The 24,105-nt window shown below is 37.7% G+C and overlaps 2 protein-coding genes across 4 annotated transcripts in view; one reads left to right on the top strand and one right to left on the bottom strand.

Annotated features, from left to right (window-relative positions):
• Positions 1 to 1,749: 1,749 nt before the first annotated feature.
• On the top strand, positions 1,750 to 18,495 carry LOC111636590 (potassium voltage-gated channel subfamily KQT member 1-like). Of its 2 annotated transcripts, none has more exons than XM_023381868.1 (17): positions 1,750 to 2,566; positions 3,943 to 4,053; positions 4,110 to 4,233; positions 4,299 to 4,389; positions 4,448 to 4,574; positions 4,644 to 4,722; positions 8,297 to 8,393; positions 8,479 to 8,610; positions 8,668 to 8,778; positions 8,994 to 9,089; positions 12,311 to 12,382; positions 12,441 to 12,546; positions 15,498 to 15,659; positions 15,724 to 15,838; positions 15,902 to 15,977; positions 17,898 to 18,086; positions 18,333 to 18,495. In XM_023381868.1, exons 1-17 carry the CDS (start codon positions 2,416 to 2,418, stop codon positions 18,465 to 18,467), a joined length of 1,974 nt encoding a protein of 657 aa, XP_023237636.1. In that variant the 5' UTR covers positions 1,750 to 2,415; the 3' UTR covers positions 18,468 to 18,495. The 2 variants fall into 2 exon arrangements, with proteins under 2 accessions (XP_023237636.1, XP_023237637.1); XM_023381869.1 differs by having other exon boundaries at positions 2,457 to 3,209; positions 4,110 to 4,235.
• The window catches only part of LOC111636591 (beta-parvin-like), a 24,433-nt gene continuing 18,785 nt past the window's right edge, over positions 18,458 to 24,105 (bottom strand). For both annotated transcript variants that reach the window (XM_023381870.1, XM_023381871.1), the window contains 5 exons: positions 19,802 to 19,821; positions 19,654 to 19,715; positions 18,998 to 19,066; positions 18,748 to 18,922; positions 18,458 to 18,672 (listed from right to left, as the gene is read on the bottom strand). In XM_023381870.1, coding sequence (XP_023237638.1) covers positions 18,596 to 18,672; positions 18,748 to 18,922; positions 18,998 to 19,066; positions 19,654 to 19,715; positions 19,802 to 19,821 — 403 coding nt within the window. In that variant the 3' untranslated portion in view covers positions 18,458 to 18,595. The remainder of the gene's footprint in view (positions 18,673 to 18,747; positions 18,923 to 18,997; positions 19,067 to 19,653; positions 19,716 to 19,801; positions 19,822 to 24,105) is intronic.

Here is a 24,105-nt window from a genome sequence, read left to right as displayed (position 1 = left end):
GTTTAAGCTTCCGACAATTATATACTGTTGTACGTTTTCGAAATATATTTTAAATTTATATAATTGCCGAAGTATACGAAATTTTCACGCATTAAAAGTATTTCATAAACTATGGAATTAACTTTAATTAATTATAGAATTTCTTTATTTATTTTTAGTGCATTTAATCCAGAATACAGTATTCGGTATACATATTATCTGTACTACGTAATGCGTTGTAACATTCGTCGCAAACTTGTTTTTTTTTTCCTTTTCTTTTTTTAAATGTAACCACAAATAAAGTATTGCATTTTTTCTGACATTCTTCGATAAAGGCACTTCTAAAATAGAACTAATTATCTTAAAACTTTTACTGTATTACGCAAACTTTCTTTTTACGTGTCGTAATAAAAAACCATTTACTTTTTTCCTTTTTCAATTACACGCATTGGGTTACGGTATTAACACTAACCATAAATATTAATTTTCTACTTTATTTATTAAATAACGTTTTTTTGTAGGTGATTTTCTTAAAATATCTGTCAGTTCTGACTATTTATTTAAGTTTGGGTGTATTTTTGTATGGCGTTTTCAGAAAACAATAATTGTTCTAGAAAACGCATTTATTCCTTAAACGAAACCTTTCAAACGATTGTAAGTTACCTGGAGGAACAAACTCGTAGATCCTTTATTAGTATATTTAGTGGCAATATGTTCCATTAATGGGCGAATAATAAAAGAAACACCGAGGACCTAAATGAAAACTGGCAGTAAATTTATGTTAACTCGTTTTGAATTTCGTGATCCAGGTTACCAAGGTATGGCCTATCGATAGGCTATTATCGTTGTATATTTCGTGCATGGTAACCACCCCTTATCATTTTTTAAAGCTCCGAGCGTAATTTAAAGCAGCGATGCCAAAATCTTTCGCTTCTGACAAGATTACTTGCAATCTTTAGAATATAAAATTCAACTGGCGATACACTTTCGGAAGAACGATTTTAAGACATTTCTGTTTAAAAAATCCAGAATCGAATTGCTTATGTTTCCCGGCAGCGTTAGTTAGAGCCATGTGTTATTCTATTTTCTTTTTCAAATTTTTTCTATTTTTAATTATTATAAAATGGCGAAAGGTTTAATTTTGAGAATAGGGATGAATTTTGTAAGTTTTTAAATGCTAATAACCAGTAAAATCATCATTAAGTCCGACCCTACTACAGATACCCACCATCCCGTATATCTCTCCACTCTGTCGACCTTTAACCACTAAAATTTAATCACATCGATCTCCTTAATAAACAAGCCTTCTTGCAAAATTCCAAAAATTTTCGACAAGACGCGCAAGAGTTTTAAGCTTGAAACAGAGTGAAAACATCGTGCCCCCCACACACATACTAACATCCATACATATAGAGGGAAACCCGAAATTTTTTGCATTTCTAGACGTTTCAAGGTGTCCAGAGTTCAGAAATGTAAAAATCTTGAAGGGGGTCATTGTTTGACCGATGACCATACTTTTTCTCTGTTATATAGGCTATAACAGCCGGGAAAGTAAAAATCATTAAAAAACCGAACTGCAAAATGTTGAGTAAAAGTTAGATTTATTTATCATTTAAAATTTACAAAATATCATTTTTACGAAATCTTTTAAAGCGAATTTCCATCCAAGTAATTATCCCGCTCGATGTAACCATTTATTTCCTTTATTTCCGCCAACAATACGCGTTTCCGTAGTTTAACAGACAAATTGAGAAACGAACGTGGTCTGATCTGCGATTTATTCTTCGGTAACACAAAGACTCTTCTTCGTCCGGTCGAAAGACTACCGTCAACTTTCGTCGTACGAAAGAAATTAAAACTAGTACGGTTGACAGCACTCACGAGATCATCCGTTCGACGTGTCTAAGATCCTCTCGAAAAGAATAATCGTATGGTACTAAGATCCTCTCGTAATAATCGTATGGTACTAAGATCCTCTCGAAAAGAAGGAGAGACGAATGCAAACCTATCCACGTCCAAACGGAAGCAAAAAGTCAATTTGCATAATCCGAAGCTTAGAACGGCGCTTTACTCCGTAAATACCGGGTGACGACCAATGAGGCACGATCCCAATGGCAATTCGGATCCTTTGGTATTTGGTAACTGCTCAGCCGCGGTTCGGATACGAAATACAACTGTGGACGACGGCCGTGCGTTTGCCCAAAGACGATAAAAACACGGTTATGTGTGGTGATGGATGTGCGGGGCATTCACGACCGTCGAAACACTTAAAATATTGAAAATGCATCTCCTATTTGTGTAAAAGGCGCACAGCAGATCAAACTCCACCGTCATTTTCTGTCAGGAACGCGCCGATTAATTCGTGGACGGGAAAGTAATTTTCGGAATAATCGAGCCATTCGACCAGTCAGCAATTTCGCAATCCGCTTTCGAAAAATGCGTAAATCGAGTCGCCACCACAAAAACTCGTATTCGTTCGTCCTTCTTCTTCCAGGAGGTACCGCACTCAACGCGCCCCGGATACAATCGTTCTGTAGTGAAGAAGACCTCGACCGGATCCGGAAGAAGAATTCTTCCACTTTCCCGGGTAACTATTTTCTCTAACCACGCGCGTTTTCGTTCTAACCCCACTTCCTTCGGAAATTCAGCTTACTCCCTCCTGTGACTCGATCGCCATTTAATGCCCGGTGGCGCATCCTTCCATCGATTATATCTTAGAACCGCCGTAAAGGGGGTGGGGACGTCGAGGACCGAGTAAATCCCCGCTGTAGGGACGGTTTGTGCGAAAAAGAAACCGAGGATGGGAAGCAGTTGGAGGCCAAAAAAAGCGTGATTACGAAACGGGAGAACCCGGCCTACCCCGGAGGCCAAAAGAGCCGGAGGGAAGGCGCGTGGCGTAATTGGTGGCACAAGGGAAGGAGAGACGAATCTGGACCGAAACCGGGATGGTTCTTCGCTTTCGTCCGAAAAGAGCCGCGGGAGTCCGCGCCTATCTTTTTTTCGTAACCCTGACGTACGGGCGCCAACCTTCTCCTTTAGGGGGACGAGAAAGAAAGAGAGAAAACCGGACCGGCTCGCGCCAAGTTTCCGCTTCCGCTCCGGTTTCGGGCGGAGGACCAGTTTTTTGCCGGTGGACGAACGAGTTTGCCGCGGAGGGCGGGCCGTCCGATGCCGGCGCAGACGGGGGAAAGCGCCCGGCCCGACATGTCCTTCTCTTCTAACTCGTCGAGGTAAGTCCTTCCTTCCCCTCCGTAGATCGACCTTGGCTCCTCGTGCGCCCGGTCCGTCCACCGCTTTCACCCGGCAAACGGAAACAGAAACCCAAACGACTCTCGTTTCGTTTCTACATACCAAAAAGAAATAGGGCGAGCGACGCAATCCACAAACGCGTCTTGGACCGGGATTTTTGACAAAACCGTCGGCCGAATGCCAAAAATTTTTCATTTTTGTAATAATCGGAATTATTAATTAAAGAACTTTTGCTTTTCGTTAAACTTTTTCGTGTCTTCGGATGCATTTGTCAAGAATTTAATCTCCGTGTGAGAGATCGGAAGTATTAAAAATTATTTGGGCAATATTCTGTTGCAGACGAAAGATCTTTATGATTTTCGCCCGGGACTTTCTTGGTGCCGTCGGCAATTCCCACCTCTACCAAGATGGCGTCGAATCCCGATGCGTCATTTCTCCGGATTTTCGTTTACGATATTTATTCGGAAAAGCATTCTCGGGCGCTCCTGGAAAGCGACGCCGCGTACTTTACACCCGACCAGTTCGTTCACTCCTAGTTTCTTCTTTCGACGAACGGAAAAACGGCGGCTAGAGTGCATCGACTCCGTCTTCCGTTCGGTCGTGGTTTCGCAACGTTTTCCGTATAATTAATTAAAGAGAGAAACGATAGCCAAACCGATATTTCCGAGCCCGGGATAAATTCGGTGGGGGTTTTAAGATGTTTCTCGTGGACAGGAAGTGCGTCAGGATGGCCAATCCGGTGGAGATCGCCCCCATCGCGCCCTCCCGAGATGGGAAGAGGGAACCCACTTTCCGCGCGGGATCTTCCGTCGGAACCTTTGACAGGTAAGCAAAAAAGGAGGAGTTTCCTCTTCTCGCGGCTGACCAAAAGCCTTTGGCAGGAAAGAGTGGGAGGCCATCTACAGTATTCGAGAAACCAACCGAGATTCCAGGAGCTTCCAGGAGAAAGTGTATGACTTCGTCGATCGGCCCAAGGGATGCCGAGCCTTCGCTTATCACTTCCTGGTGTGAGTAAGTTCGAACGTCGACCTTCCTTTCTTCTTCCGGCTGACCCCGCTCTTTTCCCTCAGGTTCTTTCTGGTGTTGATCTGCTATCTGTTCGGGGTGTTGTCTACCGTTCCCGAATACTCGGAGTCGGCGGAGAGCGTCCTCTATTACCTGGTGAGTGTGTTCGGCGGGTGGGTTCCCTTCGGCCTAATTCCATTCTGGTTCTCTGCAGGAGAGGACGGTGGTATCCATCTTCGGAGCCGAATTCTTACTGAGGTTGTGGGCGGCCGGATGCCGCGGAAAATACCGAGGAATCAGGGGAAGGTTACGATACTGCGCTCGAGCTCTGTCCATTATAGGTAATAGATCGGTACCCGGCAAATTTCTGCTGGGGATCTCCTAAACTCGTCCGTTTCCGTTCTCGACAGATTTGCTAATTATCCTGCTGTCGGTCATCTTCTTTACCGTTCCTTTCGGAGGTCAGATAGTCGCCACTTCCGCCGTCAGGTAAGCTCTTCTTCCTTTTCTCCATTCTTAGCGTCGGTCCGAGTGTCGAAATACGAACAAACGTTTCTACAATAAATTCGAATAAATACATATTCAAATCTATTGTACCGATAGACTTTAGTCTAACTGTTGATCAAAGTGTAAAATCTGTTTCTCCGACGAGTAAAACAGCTTTTTGTATCGTCGAAATTGCCATTCAGAAATTAAATTTCATTTATTTAATTTTAACGTAAGACGATTAAGATCGACCGATGATCGATCTTAATCGTCAAGCATGGACAGTATGCCCCGTGTGCCTGCAGGCGATATAATTTAGTACGGACTGAGATTTTCTAGTTGGTAGTTCGCCGTATAAAGTCTACCGACCGATTGCCAGTTATAAGTTTAAAGCAACCTCACGATCATTAAACATGATTTTTTGCAAATATGTACTGTACAACTCGGCAAGGCCAATGTTGTGATGAAGCCGGAATTTCAAAATTTCATCTACCAGCTTAGTGATTTAAGAAGAATTCGCCACGTAAACTCTACGGGCCGATTCTCCGTTGCCAGTTTAAAGCAATAGCAGACCACTAAAGGCGAGTTTTTACAAATACAATCTATTCCGAAACAACAGAGCGAGCCACTGTGCAATAATGACATTAATAAACGAATAAGAAGCACATTGCGGAACTGATTCCCACGCGGACACAAAGCATTTTAATATCAATTCTGGATGAATATATTTCTTCGTAATTAACATGTAATCGATCGCCCTTTGGCACAATCGGTCTAACTGGCTCCCAATTTCCTGTCATTTTTCCACGTCAACGGTTATTTCTTTGAAAAAAGCATTACAAAACAATAAATGGAAATTAATTATTGATTTATTTTGATACGGTATAATAATAATCATTTCATCAAAAAATAGTAATAAAATAAAAATATAAATGAATTTTAACAATGTTGAATAAGATATACTTGTACCAAAATGATAGAGGCGTGTCTATTCCGGCAGTTAAATTTGTAATTATGGTAATAAGCAAAAATTACAACAGAATAGTATATAACATAGGACAGTAGTATATTAGGAGTGAATTTTTACAAAATACAGTTCTGGAATATATGATAAATTAAAGGTTTTATTATGGGACGAGGAAAATCGTGCTCGTCGTGTCATGGCAGATTACATCGATTCTAGTGGAGATTATAGAACAAAAAGTCATCTGGAATACTCTCTGTACTGAATTTTCGTAAAAATACTACTTTGAAGGAAGCGTAGCAATTTTACAATGCGTCAGAGACAAATTACATCTCTTCTGTATAATAAATAAACGTGTCAAAATCAACAGTATACAGTTTTTATGTTATGAAGCTTCTGTATTAATAATATAAAAGCCGTCGTGTGTGTATATGTTTGTGCGAATTTCTTATAACTCCTGCAAACTTTGCCCAATCCAGATGAAATTATCCAATCGGAAGTAACGATTTAACCAGCCCGTTATTTAGAAAGTGTTGTCGCTCATCTAATAACGTACTGTAGAATACGGTACGTTAGTTATAACATACTGTATTCTACAGTATATACAATTCATCTTTGTTTTATTAACGTGAAATTTAAAAAACTAAGTATTTTTTCAAAAATAAAAAAAATGCCTAGGAGAAAGCGTAAGAGTAAAATTGGTCAACAGATAAACTTCAAATTTGTCAGTGAATTTACGCAGCGAAAAAAAAAGGAAACTATTAAAGGGATATAAGAGGACGATTTGGTAACGGAACAGAATTTCGCTGGTAAATATTATTTTAAAAAACATTCCGTTACCGCTTTGAATTTGATGAGAGAGAGAATTCCAAGTTTAAATTAGGTAAATATGTGAAAATTTAAATATTTTCCTATTCCAGATACATCTGAAACTTACCGGTTAGCACTTATTCGAAATTTAAAAAATAGGAAGTGAGAGGAGATGATTCGACAATATTTCTATTGGATAGATCTACTGCACGTTCGAAACACGTTACGAATATTTTAGACAAATAACCAAAGCGCCTTAGCAATTTCCAGGCGTTTTCCCTTAAAACCACGGCGAGAAATGAAATTCATATTTTTAGGACGTGGATAATCGTTCGACGTCACCGAGAAAATTACCAAAAATTGTAAAAGGTTCCGGGAGTTGGCCAACGTTTAATCGGGAAAGTCGGAGAGAGCGAAGGTTGGAGAATATCGAATGGAAGGTGATTCAGGTGGATGTTAGAGAAACTTTTCCCCAACTTTAAGCGGAACTGCCACAGGAAAACGACCGAATACATTTATAACTTATTTATAAATAGCAAATTTAATGGGATGATGTATTTAATATTTAGTTAAAGAGAGAATGATCGGGCACTTTAAGCGGTTACCACTTTCCCGAAAAACGTGTCGACGCATCGATTCTCATAAAAAGACCTCCATCGTGGGAAAACGATACTCGGTAATGGCGGACGGGAAAGACGTTAATCTTACTCTTAGCGTAATTTGCAAAACTATTTTTACTCAGATAAAATTAGTTAAAAGCCTAACCGCCAGAATAGAAATATCCGGAAAAGTTTCGTAATTCCACGACGCCGGCTTTTATTTTTTACTGGAATGTTCCCGTCCTTCCTTGTCTCCCGATTAAATAAGTTGTACGAGAATTAAATCTGAACCGAGTCAAAGTCTTCTCGGATGGCTTTTTAATCCCGACAAAATACGGAGCCATAAACGCGATAAGTACAAAATAGGCCGACATTTCTTATGATATTATTTGTGAATTAATTATAATTCTCGATTAATAACAACACAGAATATGTTACAACCAGAAAATAATATTTCATTTGTACATCAACTGTTCGCCTCTTTCCTAGATTTTCTAAAGCAATTTATTACGTTGCCTAGAAATATAGAGAACTTCTAAACGTTGCCACTGATTTCATGTAAAATATGAACCACTGCCCCACAGAGGACGAGTAGGAAAATAGCACGTGTTTATCGGAGCCATGCTGCTACACCGCCGAGTTAGGGAGAGCAAAGGTCTGACTCTTACGTAAAAAAGGCATCTTTAAGTTGGACGGAATGGCGGAATTGTCGAAGAGAACCACTGTCGAATTTTGTTACGGAAAGAAAAACGCACGGACCGCGGTACTATCCATTCCAGAAATTTTCGGAAGAGTGCCACTTGCCGTCAAAATTTGTAACTAATTTCTAGGCTGCAGAGCTCGAAACTAAGGGTGAGACCATGCAGTAGCGAGCGAGAGGTTGCGAGCGATATAGTTCTCTCAAAGAAAAACATGAACAAGAGAGAAGTGAGAAATCTCGCTGGCGTGAGCGAATTTTCGGTTCTCACACATATCTGACAGGGTTTGTCGCGTCTCGCCTCTTCTCGCCACATATTCTCCCTCGCTCGCGTCTTCATAGTCGCACCCTAACGTCAATCATTTCATTCCTTGATCCATTTCGCCTCAACTATTCTATTTGATATTCCGGAACGGAATATTCTAATTAAAATATCCGTCTCCACGTATAAATGCCAAGTACGAATTTACACAACTCTCCCGTAATTTCTGTACTTTTTCTTTTCAGAGGTTTTCGTTTCGTCCAGATCCTACGAATGTTGCACGTGGACAGACAGGGAGGGACCTGGCATCTGCTTAAATCCGTCATCTACTCTCATAGACAGGTAAATACGATCCGAGAACACTCCTGCCACTAGTTCCCGCCATCGAACAACTTTTTATGTTTTTTGTTTTCTCATTTTCGTGTAGGAATTGATGACCACGGTTTACGTAGGCATGCTGGGCCTGACCGTTTCTTCTTATTTGCTGTATCTGGTAGAGAAGGATTCCCACCCCGACCGATCTTTTCAGACCTACGCCGATTCTCTGTGGTGGAGCCTGGTAAGATTTGCGGGGGGAGGGACTCAATCTCTCTCGCTCATCGTCTCGTTCTCGCAGATCACCATGACCACCATCGGGTACGGAGACAAAGTGCCCTCTACCACCGCCGGCAAGATCTTGGCCGCCATCTGCGCCCTCTTTACTGTTTCTTTCTTCGCCCTTCCGGCGGTAAGTATTTCTTCCGTCGTGCGAAAGTTCCGCAGGAGCGTGGGTAAGACTCGTACCTTTCTTTTTCTACAGATCTTGTCTGGTTCGGGAAACGGCTTTTTCCTTTCACTTCCGGCTTACAATCTTAAATATAGTCTCGTCTCTTCTTCACACTTTCCTCTCAGACTCTTCCCGCCGATTCAAACCCTCTCCAATCGCTTCCGGTGTCTTTGCAGGGTATCTTGGGATCCGGATTTGCCCTGAAAGTGCAGCAGCAGCAGAAACGAAAGCGTTTCAGTCGTCAGATTCCTGCCGCCGCCACTCTCATTCAGGTAAGACACCGTCTTCTATTCGGGCGAAAGCGGAGGCTGGCCCGTGCTCCTCGCCCCCATGTCTGCGCCATGTCCATGTCTGCACCCATGTCCGCGTGTGCGCATCCCCTTCCCACGCGAAGGGGATGCGCACACGTGAGAAAAAACGCTACATTGGCCGTATCCATCGTCCTCTCGCTATCGATACTTGCAACCGTCATTAGTAAAGGCCGGTATTGCTACCCGTCTATCCTCCTTTCGTATACTATCTTTATACACTTCGTACATCTTTGTTTATCAAAAACGTCAGTTGGTTATCCAATGGAATTAAGGGGCCGTCTATAAATTACGTAAGGGCGATTTCGGCCATTCTAGACCCCACCCACCCGTGTATTTTCCGTAATATTTTCTTTGATTTCCTCTCCCCTTCCCTATCTTACGTAATATTTAGGCATGATTTTTTTAGAAAGGTTTTAACAAAAAATATTTTTTTATGAAACCTAAAAACGTTAGGTCCAAAATATATAATTATTAATTAATTAATTAATATGTAGTAATATTTATAAAAGACTTTATATCAGTGTTTCTCAACCTCTAACGAATCATCGCCCCTTTCAACGTAGTATCGCCCCCTTCACTTCAAAATTCCGATGCCGAGGACCAAGACTAACGCCAAATTCGTATTGCATTGAATAGACTAGTGACTAGTATAATGTTATTTGTTTAATTATTGTACGATATAACGAATAAAATATCTAATTATTCTTAATATAATGTTTTACTATATCGCCCAGAAAATTGTTTTTCGCCCCCCAAAATATAAATTGTTACTAATCGCCCCCTCAACATGGAAAAACGCCCACATAGAGGCGATTTCACCCCCGATGAGAATCACTGCTTTATATGAACAAATTTGAAAATATAATTTGATGAATTCGGATAAACAATTTATTTTAAGAACTTTATTTTTTAATTATTAACAATTTTTTTTATTATTATCATCATTAATCTACGTCATAATATTCATTTTTATATTAATTTTAATTTTCACAAAAGGACGCAAAAAACTGACAGATCGACTAGCTAGTGAATGTGTAAACAGAAACGTCATACAAAATAAAACAAGAGAGAATAGAAACCATATTCCATTGCCATATTAATTATATTTTGGATAAGATCAATAAAATAAACTACATGCTGCTAAAATGTGCTAGGTACACCTGAGGACTAAATCATAAAGCTTGTAAAACTATATAATGGGGCAATACAACCAATGCTACTTTACGCGGCCTCTAGCTGGGGTTATGTAACTAGTAAAAATTCAGTAGCAAGTAAATCTCTCTTCAAAGCCAGTTTGCCATCAGAATTTCACTCTCTCACACTGTAGCAGCCTTTAAAATTACATTCATGACAACGCTATGCAAAAGTGGAATCAACAATGGTTGAACAGTAAAACTGGTAGAATAACAAGACTTTATTTTCCTAGTCTTGAATGCAGGATCTCATCACCACTTAGTGATTTAACATTTGCTACTGCTCAACTACTTATTGAGCATGATAATTTTAGAAGCTACCTGGCGATGTATAACCGGGCAAAAACTGCTTCTTGCTTTTACTCTACAGAAAACCAAGACACCGTCGACCGTATGATCTATCATTGTCCTATTTACGATCAACATACACTTATTCTGAAATTAGAAATATTTACGTTTGGTTTCAGGTTGCCATGCCCACTCGATAAGCTTGTTCAGAAGCCACTGTTTGATGCTTTTTACAATTATGTTCAAAAAACATGAAAGAAAAGACTATTTATAATTTCTAATATCTAGTTTTACATTTTAGTTTTCACTAAAAGCTGAATACTAATTTTATTGAATCAAGGTTGCTTGTTGTTCTCTATTATATGTGTTTGGTTAGCACAATGTTGCTGTTGAGAACGTATCATACAGGAACACTTTAAGAGGAAAAAGGTTGCTTTATTGACTTGGACGGATATGCATTTCGTGCTTAATGCTCCTCTTCAGTCCTATTATTATTACATAATTATCAAATTGGTTACAGGTATCAAAATTTACAGAATTCATTTTGAAAAAATTAGTATACGCGTACAGTGATTTATATGATAAAATACAATTACCTGAGATAGTGACCATTAAGCTGGTATTACACATAAGAAATATATACACATATTTAAACACGGGAGGAGGAATGAGCAAATAGTGCTACCAGATCAATATACATGCACCTGAGGATAGTATAATGTGTGTTAAAATAAAAAGTGGTACTTATGTGTAAGTCTTATGTGTAATACCAGCTTAATGGTCACTATCTCAGGTAATTGTATTTTATCATATAAATCACTGTACGCGTATACTAATTTTTTAAATGAATTCTGTAAATTTTGATACCTGTAACCAATTTGATAATTATGTAATAATAATAGGACTGAAGAGGGGCATTAAGCCTGAAATGCATATTTGTCCAAGTTAATAAAGCAACCTTTTTCCTCTTAAAGTGTTCCTGTATGATACGTTCTCAACAGCAACATTGTGCTAACCAAACACATACTAATTTTATGTTTACTTTGTATCGTGTGTTTTGGTTTATGTATTCTTAGTGTTATACGCCCATAGGAGTGGTGCACTCATTCTAATAAAGAGAGAGAGAGAAACCACCACATGGCTTTCTCCCATGAAAAAAACGTATAGAGCAGGAGTGTGCTAGCGTTATTATTTTATCATCACACGAGATGGCTTCAGTACAACGAGCGTTCTTAATAGAAACGGCCAAATTTAAACCAAATTTAAAACTCCGCCATTCAACGAGATCAAAAAATAAGAATACTGTATTACGTAAGACAAGATCTATTACCCCTTACTCCTGAGTAAGAAATCGTAAGAAATCCTTGACTCCCACCCACCCCAAAATACCTTACGTAATTTATGGACGGCCCCAGGCCTACATTCTCCTGTTTTGAGCACGTGGTTCGCGTATGCGCCAGCTGGCAGTATCGTCGAATGACCATCTTCGTAGGTGGTACGATTGGCCGCTTTGTCCGCGTAAAACGTAGGACACCGGACGACTCGGACATGGCAGGGCCGGAGTTTTTACTGCAATATTTACGTCACGCGCGCAGTAAAAAAAAAATGTCACTCGCCGCGCGTACGACCGCTCTTGCGCGGCGGCTTTTCTTTTTCCCCAACCGCATTAGCCTTTAACCAAAGGAGAACTTTTGTACGTAGTGGACGTGGAGATGCTACGCCACCGGACGTCACTTCCGCTCCGTGGCCTGCTGGAGGCTGCCCAGAAAAATGGTAAGAAGGGGGAAGGGAAGAAAGGAAACGGATTTCTTCACCGGCTGCATCTTTACAGGCGAAGGAAGGATCGATCTCGGGGAAGAGCCTGGGTTCGGACGCTCGGACAGAAGACACCTTCTCGTTGGTCGACTTCTCTCGCTACTCCGAGAAAAAGAAATTCGGTAAGTCTGGGGTTGGCGGCGGCTCACTGACTCCGATGGCGTCTGTTTTTTTCTCTCAGAGCTAAAACACAAAATTAGTTTTAATAAACTTTCCTTAATAATCCGCGTTCCTAACCCCATCCTCACTTGGTTTGTATCGCTAATAATTAGAACGCTAGCGGCTCCTCTGGAGACCGTCTTCCCTTCGGTCTGGTCCAAACTAGGACCTAGTAACTGCCATCTCTTTTACCTCTTTTCTCTCTATAACAAATCGATTTTGATAGGATGGACTAAGCAACGCGTCGTATTCGTTATTAAACCGTGGTGAGAAAAATCCCGAATTTGTAGGGGTACGTTCTACGCGGCAGTGTCCGGCCACCGAGTGGGGCGGTCAAATACCAGCCAACGTCAGAGGTATTCGCGTTTAACGTGAGGCGGTGGCCTCACGTTAAACGCGAATACCGATTAATTTTGATGGCCGCTTCCACTGCTGGCGTTAAAAAGAGAAAAGCTGGATCGTCTTTTATTTCACCATACAAATGGTAAATTCGCCCAACTCACTACATTTATAGTACTAGAATGTTCGCTAATGCCATGTAAAAAATCATTTTCTGTGGCAAGCATTGAAACGAGTTGCCTGGCCGCCATTTCGTAAACGTCGCGCATCCACTCCTAATGGAGGTGGCTAGCCAGCTGGAAACGTCTGCGAAAATTCTTTCCGCTGGTGGTCTCGGGACGCTGCTACGTAAGACGTAGCCTAAGACGCAATTTCCATCATTTTTTAAAAAGTGATTCGGTGCCGATTCGGAAAAAATTCTGGCTGTTTTTCGCCGACAGTTTTAACAATAAAAAATACGTCATCCCCAACCAACTGGGGATGACGTATTACTGGGGGCCACGCATTTTGCGCCGCGTACCGACAGAATAACCATTCTTCGTTTGGCGAAAATTTGTCTGTTAAAATATCTTTTTGGAGAAAAATTCTGCACGTTCTTCCTACTCCACCCATTGGGATACGCGCGCTTACGAGTAGGTAATTGGCTGCAGATGACTTTCACATTATTACCTGTCTCGCTCTGTACTGTAGAATCGCGTAATTGCGCTACTCGTACTGTACATACTGTGAATCTCACAGAAATTACTAACGTGTTGCTTAATTTTCCCGGCGACATTTGGTAGCGCCATCTTTTACGATATTTCACTTTTAAAAGTTTTTATAGATTAACTATTATAAAATGGTTTTAGCCATTTTATAATAGCTTAATTTTGACAGCGAAGATGGGTTTTATAAAAAAAATTGTAAATGCTAATAATCAGTAAAATCGTAATTAAGTCCCACGCTACTGGAGATACACACCACTCCCATTATCTCCCCATCCCCTCGACTTATAACCTCCAAAATTTACCAGTATTACTCCGTAATAAACAAACCTCCCTGCAAAATTTGAGAAATTTTCGACTAAAAGCACGGGGGTTATAAGCTTCAAAAAGGGTGAACAAAATCGTGCCTCCACGCAAACTTCTATACATATAGAATTTACCCCCGAATTTTTTTCATTTCTCGACGTTTTGGACTTGGGGCACCTCGAAAAGGTGCCCCGAGTCCAAAAATGTAAAAATCTTGAGGGGGTCATTTTCTGATCGATGACCATACTTTCCCTCTGTTATTGGCTATAAAATAACCGGAAAAATAAAAACTGGCTTACGCATATTTATTATAATCTAAAATATATGTACGTATGAAATTAGTATATTATAACTATGAGGGTCATTATGTACAGTACAACGCGCATTTCCATTATAATTAAACGTAGATTATTATCCACGGAAACGGAGTCATTTATTTTGGAGCGTCAAAATTATGGAAATTATTTGAAAGGTTTAAAAAAAATGTCTTCCTTCTCATCAAAATTTATTTACGCCAGAAAAATTTTTTTTCGTAGTTTTTATTAATCGATTGCATTAATTTACGACAGACAGAAGCTCCTTTACGTAACGAGGCGGAATATTTAAATAGGAACAAAGTTTAATATTTTAAAAACGAAGACTTCGTATTTCAATAGCAAGGAATAAAACAGATATTTGCCAATTCAATTAAATCTGACCTAATCCCGTTCAAATTCTGGGCTTAAAACTCTCGATAATCCGTACCGTTTTAAATAACGAACGGAAATTTCCGAATCCAAGAGCAATTATACTAACGTTTTGCAAACCGAAAAATTCTTTCGACACTTTGTTTTTTAATCGACGCGTTAAAAATCGTCGGCCAAGATTATTTCAATATTTCATAAGAGGCGAGAACGTGTCCGGTAACCGGTTTTACCACCAACTTTAATTCGTTTTACCGGGCGCGCCACTTAAATAGAATCGGAATCTGCAATCCTTTTTCCCGCTGCTTAAGTATTTCTAGTTTTATTACTCTAACGCAGCGCTGTCCAACTTATCATAGTCCGCGGGCCATATTTTCTTTATCAAACATTTCGGGGGGCCAAGAAGGTTGATAAACCACACGACATTTGCATAGTGCTACGGTTCAGTAAGCACTAATTGGTCAGCGAGTCCGATGTTGACGCTATAAAAAGGCGACAATTCGACACACCGGATATACGTCACTCTCGTCTAAGTTCGACTTGGGAATTTTTTTGTTCAATAATAAATGTGAATTCTTCTTCCTGGAAAAAATAAGACATTCCCTGAAAATAAGACCTAGCGCATTTTTCAGAGCAAAATTAATATAATACACTCTTATTTTCGGAAAAACACGGTAGTAAAATAATTTTAATATTAATAATAATAATTTAGTAACAAATCTATTCATAGTAAAATGTACTCGAGGGCCGTAAAAATTATTTGGCGGGCCGTATACGGCCCGCGGGCCGCCAGTTGGACAGCGCTGCTCTAACGAATTCCTTGGTTTTAATTTTGTGAAAGCAGCCCAATGGGACAGTGCTCAAAGGTAATTCTTCTTTCAGACGCTGCTCGTTCTCCCTCCACCGAAGACGAGTTGTGGGAGGCGTCCGGAAGATCTTTTTCCTCCGACCCGTGGATCTCTATCGACGGATTCCCCCACAGCGACAGTGCCCCCGAATTGAGGACGGCAGACGGAGATAACCACCCCCCACCGGAGGCGGGAGGTGAGCGGAGGGAAACGTTTCCCACTCTCCGCTCTCCCCCCGCCACTGACGGTTCCTTTGGCAGGTCGAGGAGCCGTCTTCTCCGACTACGAGTTCACTGTCGATTCCAACTTCTTCTACTCTTCCGCCTGCCGGGAAGAACTGGCGGCCTTCGGACACTGGCTGTCGCTGCGCGGATCGTAAGTGGGTCGGGTGCGTGGCCGCCCTCCTCGACTCTCACTCACCAACCCACTTCTTTGCAGATTGACAGAAGCGCAGAGAAACGCCATCCGCGCCATCGCCAGGATGAAGTATTACGTCGCCCTCAAGAAGTTCCAGGTGAGTCATTTAGTCTTACGTTGGCAAAGGCACCGGGAACCGTCTCAGACGGTTATCGGATCCAATTCGCCGTTAGTGGCACCAAAATTCGTAGCAAAAAAGCGCCGCTTTCTACGTTCGACAAGTGGAAATTATGCGAGTAAAGGAAGAAGGCACCCGAAAAACATCGACCGGCAAACACAAGATATGTTTTTATTAATACGAGACGAGGGAAACAATTCTAGTAATCTGTCTTAAACGTTATTAAACTATAATTAAAATGACTTATCATTTTATCCACGTACCGTACCATTGCTTTGACTAACGAGTAAACCATTAAATGAGCACATTCATTATAATCTTTGCTTAATTAATTCATACACAATCGCACGACTAGAATATCGTGTCAGTATACAGTGGCGCATCCAGAGGGGAGCCGAAGGGCTCTGGCACCCTCCACAGTAAAAGGAAAACACTAGTAAATTTTACAAAAGTTTTTCTTAATATAAATAAAAACTGAATTTTTAATTATGTCGTCTTCTATCTATATAAATCAGAATGTTTGTTTGCTATACACTCCTAGGCCATTCGACCAAATGTTACGAAACGCGGTAGTTACGCTAACATACTGACTTAATGTCGTACACCCCACCCAAAATATTGATCGTAACATATTTAAACAATACTATAGCTTCATCTAAAACAATTGATTGCAACGATTCAGAGTATTGTTAGAATTTTTTTAATAATACTATAAACTATAATCTATACCTATAAATGAGAATATTTGTTTATTATACGCCCCATATTATTACTTTGATGAGTAGCACATATCACTCACCAGCGTGGAGTCGAAATTTTTCCACTGTTGTTATTCGTGGGTTCGAACATCGCCAACTGGCTGGCCATGTAGTTTTCCGGGTTTTCTTCTTAGTAACACCAAAGTACGGCCAGTTTTCCATAAAACTACTCTCGGCAGGCTTGCCCCTCGGCAGAACGCCCACATGTCACGTTGTCGTAACAAAATACACCAAACTAATTGTAATAAATTATCTATAAACCTGCTATTTACGGGAACACACTTCCACGTAGTTTACGGACATTCTGATAATTATCTTAACATGGGTTTTATCACATACTGTACTTTTTTTTAAATTTACGATTAATAACGCCGGGTATAACAATTACTGAGAAAAATACAGTACTTTATAAACCCGGGCGTAACAGCGGTCACATAATGCAAATTGAATAAAATTTTATCTTAAAAATTTTATCATCCGTTCAACTCGGCTCCCCCAAAATTAAATCCCGAGACGCCAATGTCAGTATATGTTAAACTGTATTAAGCCACCAGAGGCCAAGCGATTCCGTTCTTGAACACGGAGTTCGGTCGTGGGTTGGCGCCTGGCCCGGAAGGGCTGGCCACGTGAAGTTTTCCAGGTTTTCTCCACGTCCGTAACGGCTGAATAGGGGGCAAGTTACCCTTAAAAAGATCTCCCGGAAGACATTATTCCGGGAGGTCTTTTTAAGGGTAACCATCATAAACGCATACTACTACTATTACAAGAAAATTACGTCATACTTTAACACGTGGCAATACAGCCTAGATGTTCATGCCCAACTATCCGACACAAGACAAGCTACTGTATTAAATTCTGATCATGTCACTATCGATAACAAGTTCATCATCCAAACCAAACCAAAAGGTTGTAAGTTATTTCTTATTGATTACTAACTAGTTTATTAAATGCTAAGGTCATACAAGAAATTTTAAATAGTTCATCACCTGTAGACTACCGTCTTTATAATAAATATTCCAATTTATCGCGGCCGATATTGCAACGTGAGAAAATGTGCCGTCCACGCAGCTTTGTCGTTCGCGTGGAAAAGCTGGGCTTTCGAATTCCGTTACGTTCAATTTTACGTAACTGAATATTGCAGGAGGCCAGACGTCCTTTCGACGTGTCCGACGTCATCGAACAGTACAGTCAGGGATACATAAATATGACCACCAGAATCAAAGAGATCCAGAGGAGGTTAGATAACACCTTAGGAAGACCTTACTACCCAAATTCCAAGCTGAGAAAACCCGTCACTCTCGGAAAGCAGCTGAGGACGTTAAAAGAACAGGTAAATTTCGCAAGTTCTAACAACTCTTACATTATTTCGGACGACGACTGCTATTCGTTTCGGTATTCCATCGTACGTTTAATAAACAAATAGTTTAACTTTCCTTCTTACCTTAACAATTTATTTCTATTTCTATTTATTAGTCGAATTTTATCACCAGTAACGGAGTAATAAATTAATTTTAATCCGGCCTGCAATATTGAATTGGATCGTGATTTTATCTTCCTTTTTCCCCCATGTTTGCAGATGATAGGCATCGAGAATAAAATGGATTCCATAGAAAAGAAGCTCGATGTCTTTCTATCGACGACGAGTACTAACTTAAGCAAAAAACTTGCAAGAAATTCTACCAACGGACAGACGACGGAAGATAGTAGTTAAAATTGCAAAGTTTATTACCAGTTTATAGAATATGGTTAATCATTTTGTTATAAGTCCGTAAAATAAATATACAATAAAAATAAAATTTGGCAGTAAAGGCACGCTGTGGTCTCACATTCTTGGAAGATTCAGCTGAGGTGCTTATATTTGGTGAACAAATTATATAAAACTCTCAGTGTCGATTTCAGATCCAAATTGACCAGATCTAATCGGATAAAATATCAGATACAAATTACGAATTATAAAGACTACTACTACAAAAGCCACGACAATTAATTACCTTCCGGTCTGGCTTTAGGTTTTTCCAGTCCCGCATCCATCATCAGTTCGAAGGCAAAAGTGACGTTGTGGACTTTCTGGTCGAAGCTGGTCGGTGTCAGATTAAAGGAAAACAGAGGTACAAAATATCCCTCTAGCAATCCCATAAGTAGGGTCAGATACACTCCGTCGTGAAACTAAAAATGTAGTTATTAATACGAACTATTTGAAAAGATTTAGAGAGAGAGAGAGAGAGAGAGTAACCTACTTACTTGGGTATCTAAATCTGTCACTTCTAGATTGATCCTATTAAGATGCTTATTGACAAAAGACACCAAAGACTGTAAAATTAATTCATCTTTATGAAAAATAACAATATTGAATATACTGTAGACGACATATAATTGCTAATACATATCAGAAAGAGAAACGTTAAAGTGGTATTGTATTAATTTTCACAAAAATATTGCACTTATGAAAAGATGATGATATACATTTATCTTGGGATACTCCACTCCTCATTAGAAATATTGGGAGAGAAAAAAAACTGTACAGTTAATAAAATCAAAAGATAGTTAAATGTTTTTAAAGATATTACACACACAGCTCAAACATATAAAAATAACTTGTTCTGGTTTGAATCTGTTTATGACATCCTGGTTCAAATATGACAATGTTTAGATGTTTGATTGATGTCAGGTGTTATATCTTAAAAGATTTTTAATTAAAATAAACTTATGTTTTACTCCTAAAAACTGTTAATCTTGTACCTGTACATTACTTCTGTACAAAGATTATCTTTACATAATCTGCATTTTATTATTATTATTATTGCAAAACTGCTTTTAATATAAAATGAATAGATATTTCTTTCCATGAAAATGAAATTGAGAATGTAAATTGCATGATCTTTTTTGAAATAACTTACCTTTTTCACAACCTGAAGTTTGTCTGGCGCATGATCAAACAATGTATCAAAGGCATCTCTCTCTATAAAAGCCATATAAAATGAGTTAATCAGGCTTCTATCACTAATTACTTTTCCTGTATACAGTAAATCAAAATACAGTACTTACCTACTCTCATGCCTAGATCACTGAAAATAAAAAAAATTTTTAAGTGGAAGTTTTCAAAATACAAATTACAAAAGATTACTACTATGACCAATATAGAGTAGAGTAATCTTAATCTCTGTTACAATTGCAGATTTAAAAAAATATATTACATCAAAAATACTTTCTCCTAAATTTATTATTTTTCACTAATAAAGCAATGAAGCATTACTATAAATATCAGTGAAAATATTAAAGTTCAGAATTAATTCAAATGTAGAATTAACCAAGGCTGTGAATCTGGAGTCGTGAAGTTTTGGTGTTTTAGTCAGTCATCAAAAATCCCCCCACTCCCTCCTTTGTACTTTCCCAACTTGTTATATATATAAGAAACGAAAAAGTATTTGAATCGTGTCACATTTGACCCTGAATTTTTTGCAAATTTATAAATTTGAACATCTCTAGAACCCAAAAAATGTCAAAGAAAGGTAAAAGTTCGCGCACACGAGCATGTTGGTTTAATTTCTTTATTCTATTCTGAAATATTAAACAATATCTCATAATAAGTAAAGTTTAAGAAACAAAATTTTGCACAGTAGCATGTGTATAAAAGGCATTAATGCTATTAAATTTTGGTTCTTAATTAAAGGTCGACAGGGTAAACATAGAAGGGGTCATGTGTCATATCTCCAGTGTGGTCGGACTTAATATTTTACTCATTATCAGCATTCACAATCTTATAATATAATCGAGATAGGTTAATAATATCATCAATAATAATAATAATAATGTCAGAGTTCAAACGGTTAAAAGTTGAAAGTTGAAATTTGGTATACAATTAGGACAAGTCATAAGATTGCACACTAAGAAGGGATTTTTCGAAATTCCTCTCGTGGGGGAGAGGGAGAGGTTAATGCTTACCCTGAAGACTCATCTTCTACTGTACTATTTTAGATGCGGTTTTTTGCGTTTTGCGAAAAATCGAACATACTTTTCGACCCATCTAAAATTCTCTGATTAGTCTTGCAAGAGGGAGGACCAAATTCTTGCACCCAGTGAAAACGAGTAAGATCTGCTATAATCTAATAATCTTAATCTTCATTATCGTTATTTTTTGCCTGGGCAACATCTGGCTCATCTGCTAGGTTTTTTTTTTTTTTTATCTTTTTATAAAACTCGTCTCTACCCTCAAAATTAAGCTTGAGTTCTAATATGAGTACCGACAGAAAAGGAAATCTTATAAAATTAGATGATGATATTTACTATGCACTTGAAAAATAAATCATATTGACCACTCTTCAAGTTTGGATGTTAAAACGGCAATACTGCACTATCCAGACATTATCCAAGATACAGAATTGATTGTCACAGCATTGCCATCAATCAAGTTTCAGTATAGCATTTATTTTCCGCTCTTAAAATTATTAAATATGATTTAAGAGCTTCAGTGATTGCTGACTTAATAGAAGTGATTTTTTTGTAAGGAGTAATTCAGTTTATAACAGATGAATAATAATAAATTAATCAACATGGCAAAATAAGCAACCTTTTTCTTTACCAGTCTAAATGTTATATTTCGCATTCTTGACTAAGTTTAATGTATCTGTATATTTATATATTACCCAATATACTCGTATATTATGTACAACATTTTAATTTAACTAATTTGTTTATATACAAATGTATTTACTATTTTTATTCATACATGCTTACCAAATACCAATGCCATCTCAAACAAGTTGATAATTGTGAATTTATATATTCAGTAGATGTGTCAAATTTTAATGTTTAATTAGTTTTTTAGAATCGTTTTATTTTGTATTTTTAAAAAATAATCAGAATCGTCGTCATTATTACTTTCCCGGCAGTTATACAGTATAGGCCTATAACAAAAGAAAAGAATAACGGTCAGTCAAAATATGACTTTCTCAGATATTTACTCTTTTGGACTCCGGAAGCCTTGAAACGTGGAGAAGTGCAAAAGCATTCGTGTTTTTCTGTACGCACGGATGTTAGAATATGTACAAACCAAATTAGTTCAACAATTTTGAAGCTTAATAACTCCTCTGTTAAACCATCCGACTTCGATTCAAAATCATACCTCCCATACAGTCTAACATTCATACATAAAAAAAAACCTGAATCTTTTGCATATCTCAACATTGAGGTGTCCCGTGTCCAAAAATGCAAAAATTTGGGGTTGGTATATTTTGACCGATCGCTACACTTTTCCTCTGTTATACACAGCCGGAAAAGTAAAAATTATCGAATACATATTTATATATTGAATAAGTCATTACTTAGAGTAGTATTTTAGCTTTGAAATAAAAAAGTTTCTACGTTCTATCTTTATTAGAACTATATTTATTGAAGCTTATATTCTGAGGTCACGTGATGACGTCAGAATTTTCAGGCCTACTTTGTTAACAAGTCTGCCCCTGATCGGAGTCGAATGGTAAGAAAACGTTGGAGTTGTGTAAAAATCTACTGACTCCACAGCCCTGGAATAAACTTACCTATCTATTTTAGAAAATAGAAATTAAAAATATTCTAAATTAGAACCTCTTAATTGTTCATTACAAATAAATTTGAAGTAACAAAATTAAATAAAAAATTAAGATAGTTAAGTTCTACTGTATTTATTTCTAAGTTTTTCAAAGGACCAATTTAAGAAACTTTTTCAGCAAAACTGAAAATGCTGTTTGTTTAATAAATATGGATTATTGAAAAACAATGTTCCACTATATTACAGTGAATTAAAACTTAGTTTTTATTTATTTATATATTTATCTAGTGTAGCCTGTTTTGATAGTTTTGCTGTGTAAAATACATATATACATATATATATATATACACACATATATACATACATATATACATACATATATAATATATATATATATATATAATTTCCATAACAAAACCACAGATCTACAAATACAGTATTAAAATTTCTTGAAGACTTACAGTATCACCTACACATTGATACTGCTTGTCAGAACTTGTGGTTTGTTATAAGCATTCTTGCCAGATAACAGTTTAAGAAAATTGTAAAATCTGTATTCAAAGTAGCTCAAAGTGACACAATGACATGAAATTTTGTGAGTTTTCCAATAAGATTTTGTTTTTTTGTATGCAATTAATTCTAAAAATTTTCTGATTATGGACAATAATTTCTAAGTGGAAAATTTTCTTAAATGGGAACAATTTGTGGGAAAAATTTATAACTATCTTATAGAGGGAAAAAGTGACACTTGAAATTAAACTTCTTACATAGGAAATCTAATGCAAGACCTTAACTGAGTTCTACTGTAATGTATAAGCACTTAAACACTAAACAATAATATATACTAATATATATATAACTATACTAATATATATATTAATATACTAATTCAATAGAAAGTAAAAATAGTAATTAAACAAATAAGCAAACAACATTGTATAATCATAATCAAAATAAGAAAACAACATATTTTCCAGCTTTCATTTAAAAGTCATGCTCAACTACTTTCAGAAAAAAATTAGGAAAGGTTAAGCATGCATGAAAAGTGAGTTACTAATTTTTTCTTTTCATTAATTACTTTTTCTACAACATTTGGTTTTTTACTATTTCATAATTTCATTCTATAGACTTTTCACTTCATTAAGTAATTTTGATATATTAAACCTTGATTATATAACTCCTGATCCTGATTAATGAAGATTCTGTATTATCTGTCATTATCCAATACATTATTTTTCATATAGTGTAATTCCCAAAAATGTTTAAAATGATAAAAGGTAACAAACAAATTGGGTTATCAAGTTATCATTTAATATCAATGTGAGATAACCATTTATACTAAAATGTAACTACAACAGTATTGAAAACAGTGCTTTTGATGTTACCTATGTTTAATAAAAGAAATGCTCACGCAAGTACTTTTGACATTTTAAAAATGTCTATCAAACAAGAAACAAAAGAACATAAAATTTAAAATTTTATACTAATATTCTAGCTTAACTCATTCTAGTTGGATTAGGCCCGAATTTTCTAAACCACCTTGTGATGCAGAGACAGATACAAAATATGGACTACAAGGGCTTATGAAAATGACATTTTCCTTTCTTGTATATAAAGCAGTGGGGGAGAAAGTGATCTACGTATAAGGACATTGATGTATTTGAACTTTGCATCTGGGTATCATATATTATGAACCGCTGTGGCAACAACCTACAATTCCTTATGTACCAACATTTGCAAGGAGGAAAATAAGTATGTTCTATGAACAAGTGCATTATTTACATATTTAAGGGGTTGGTAGGAAGTGATAGGCATGATAAGA

This window comes from Centruroides sculpturatus, unplaced genomic scaffold, assembly GCF_000671375.1.
Source record: "Centruroides sculpturatus isolate CEXI.00-Female unplaced genomic scaffold, Cexi_2.0 scaffold920, whole genome shotgun sequence".
Taxonomy (NCBI): Eukaryota; Metazoa; Arthropoda; class Arachnida; order Scorpiones; family Buthidae; genus Centruroides; species Centruroides sculpturatus.
This window is presented reverse-complemented; position numbering and strand designations above follow the sequence as displayed.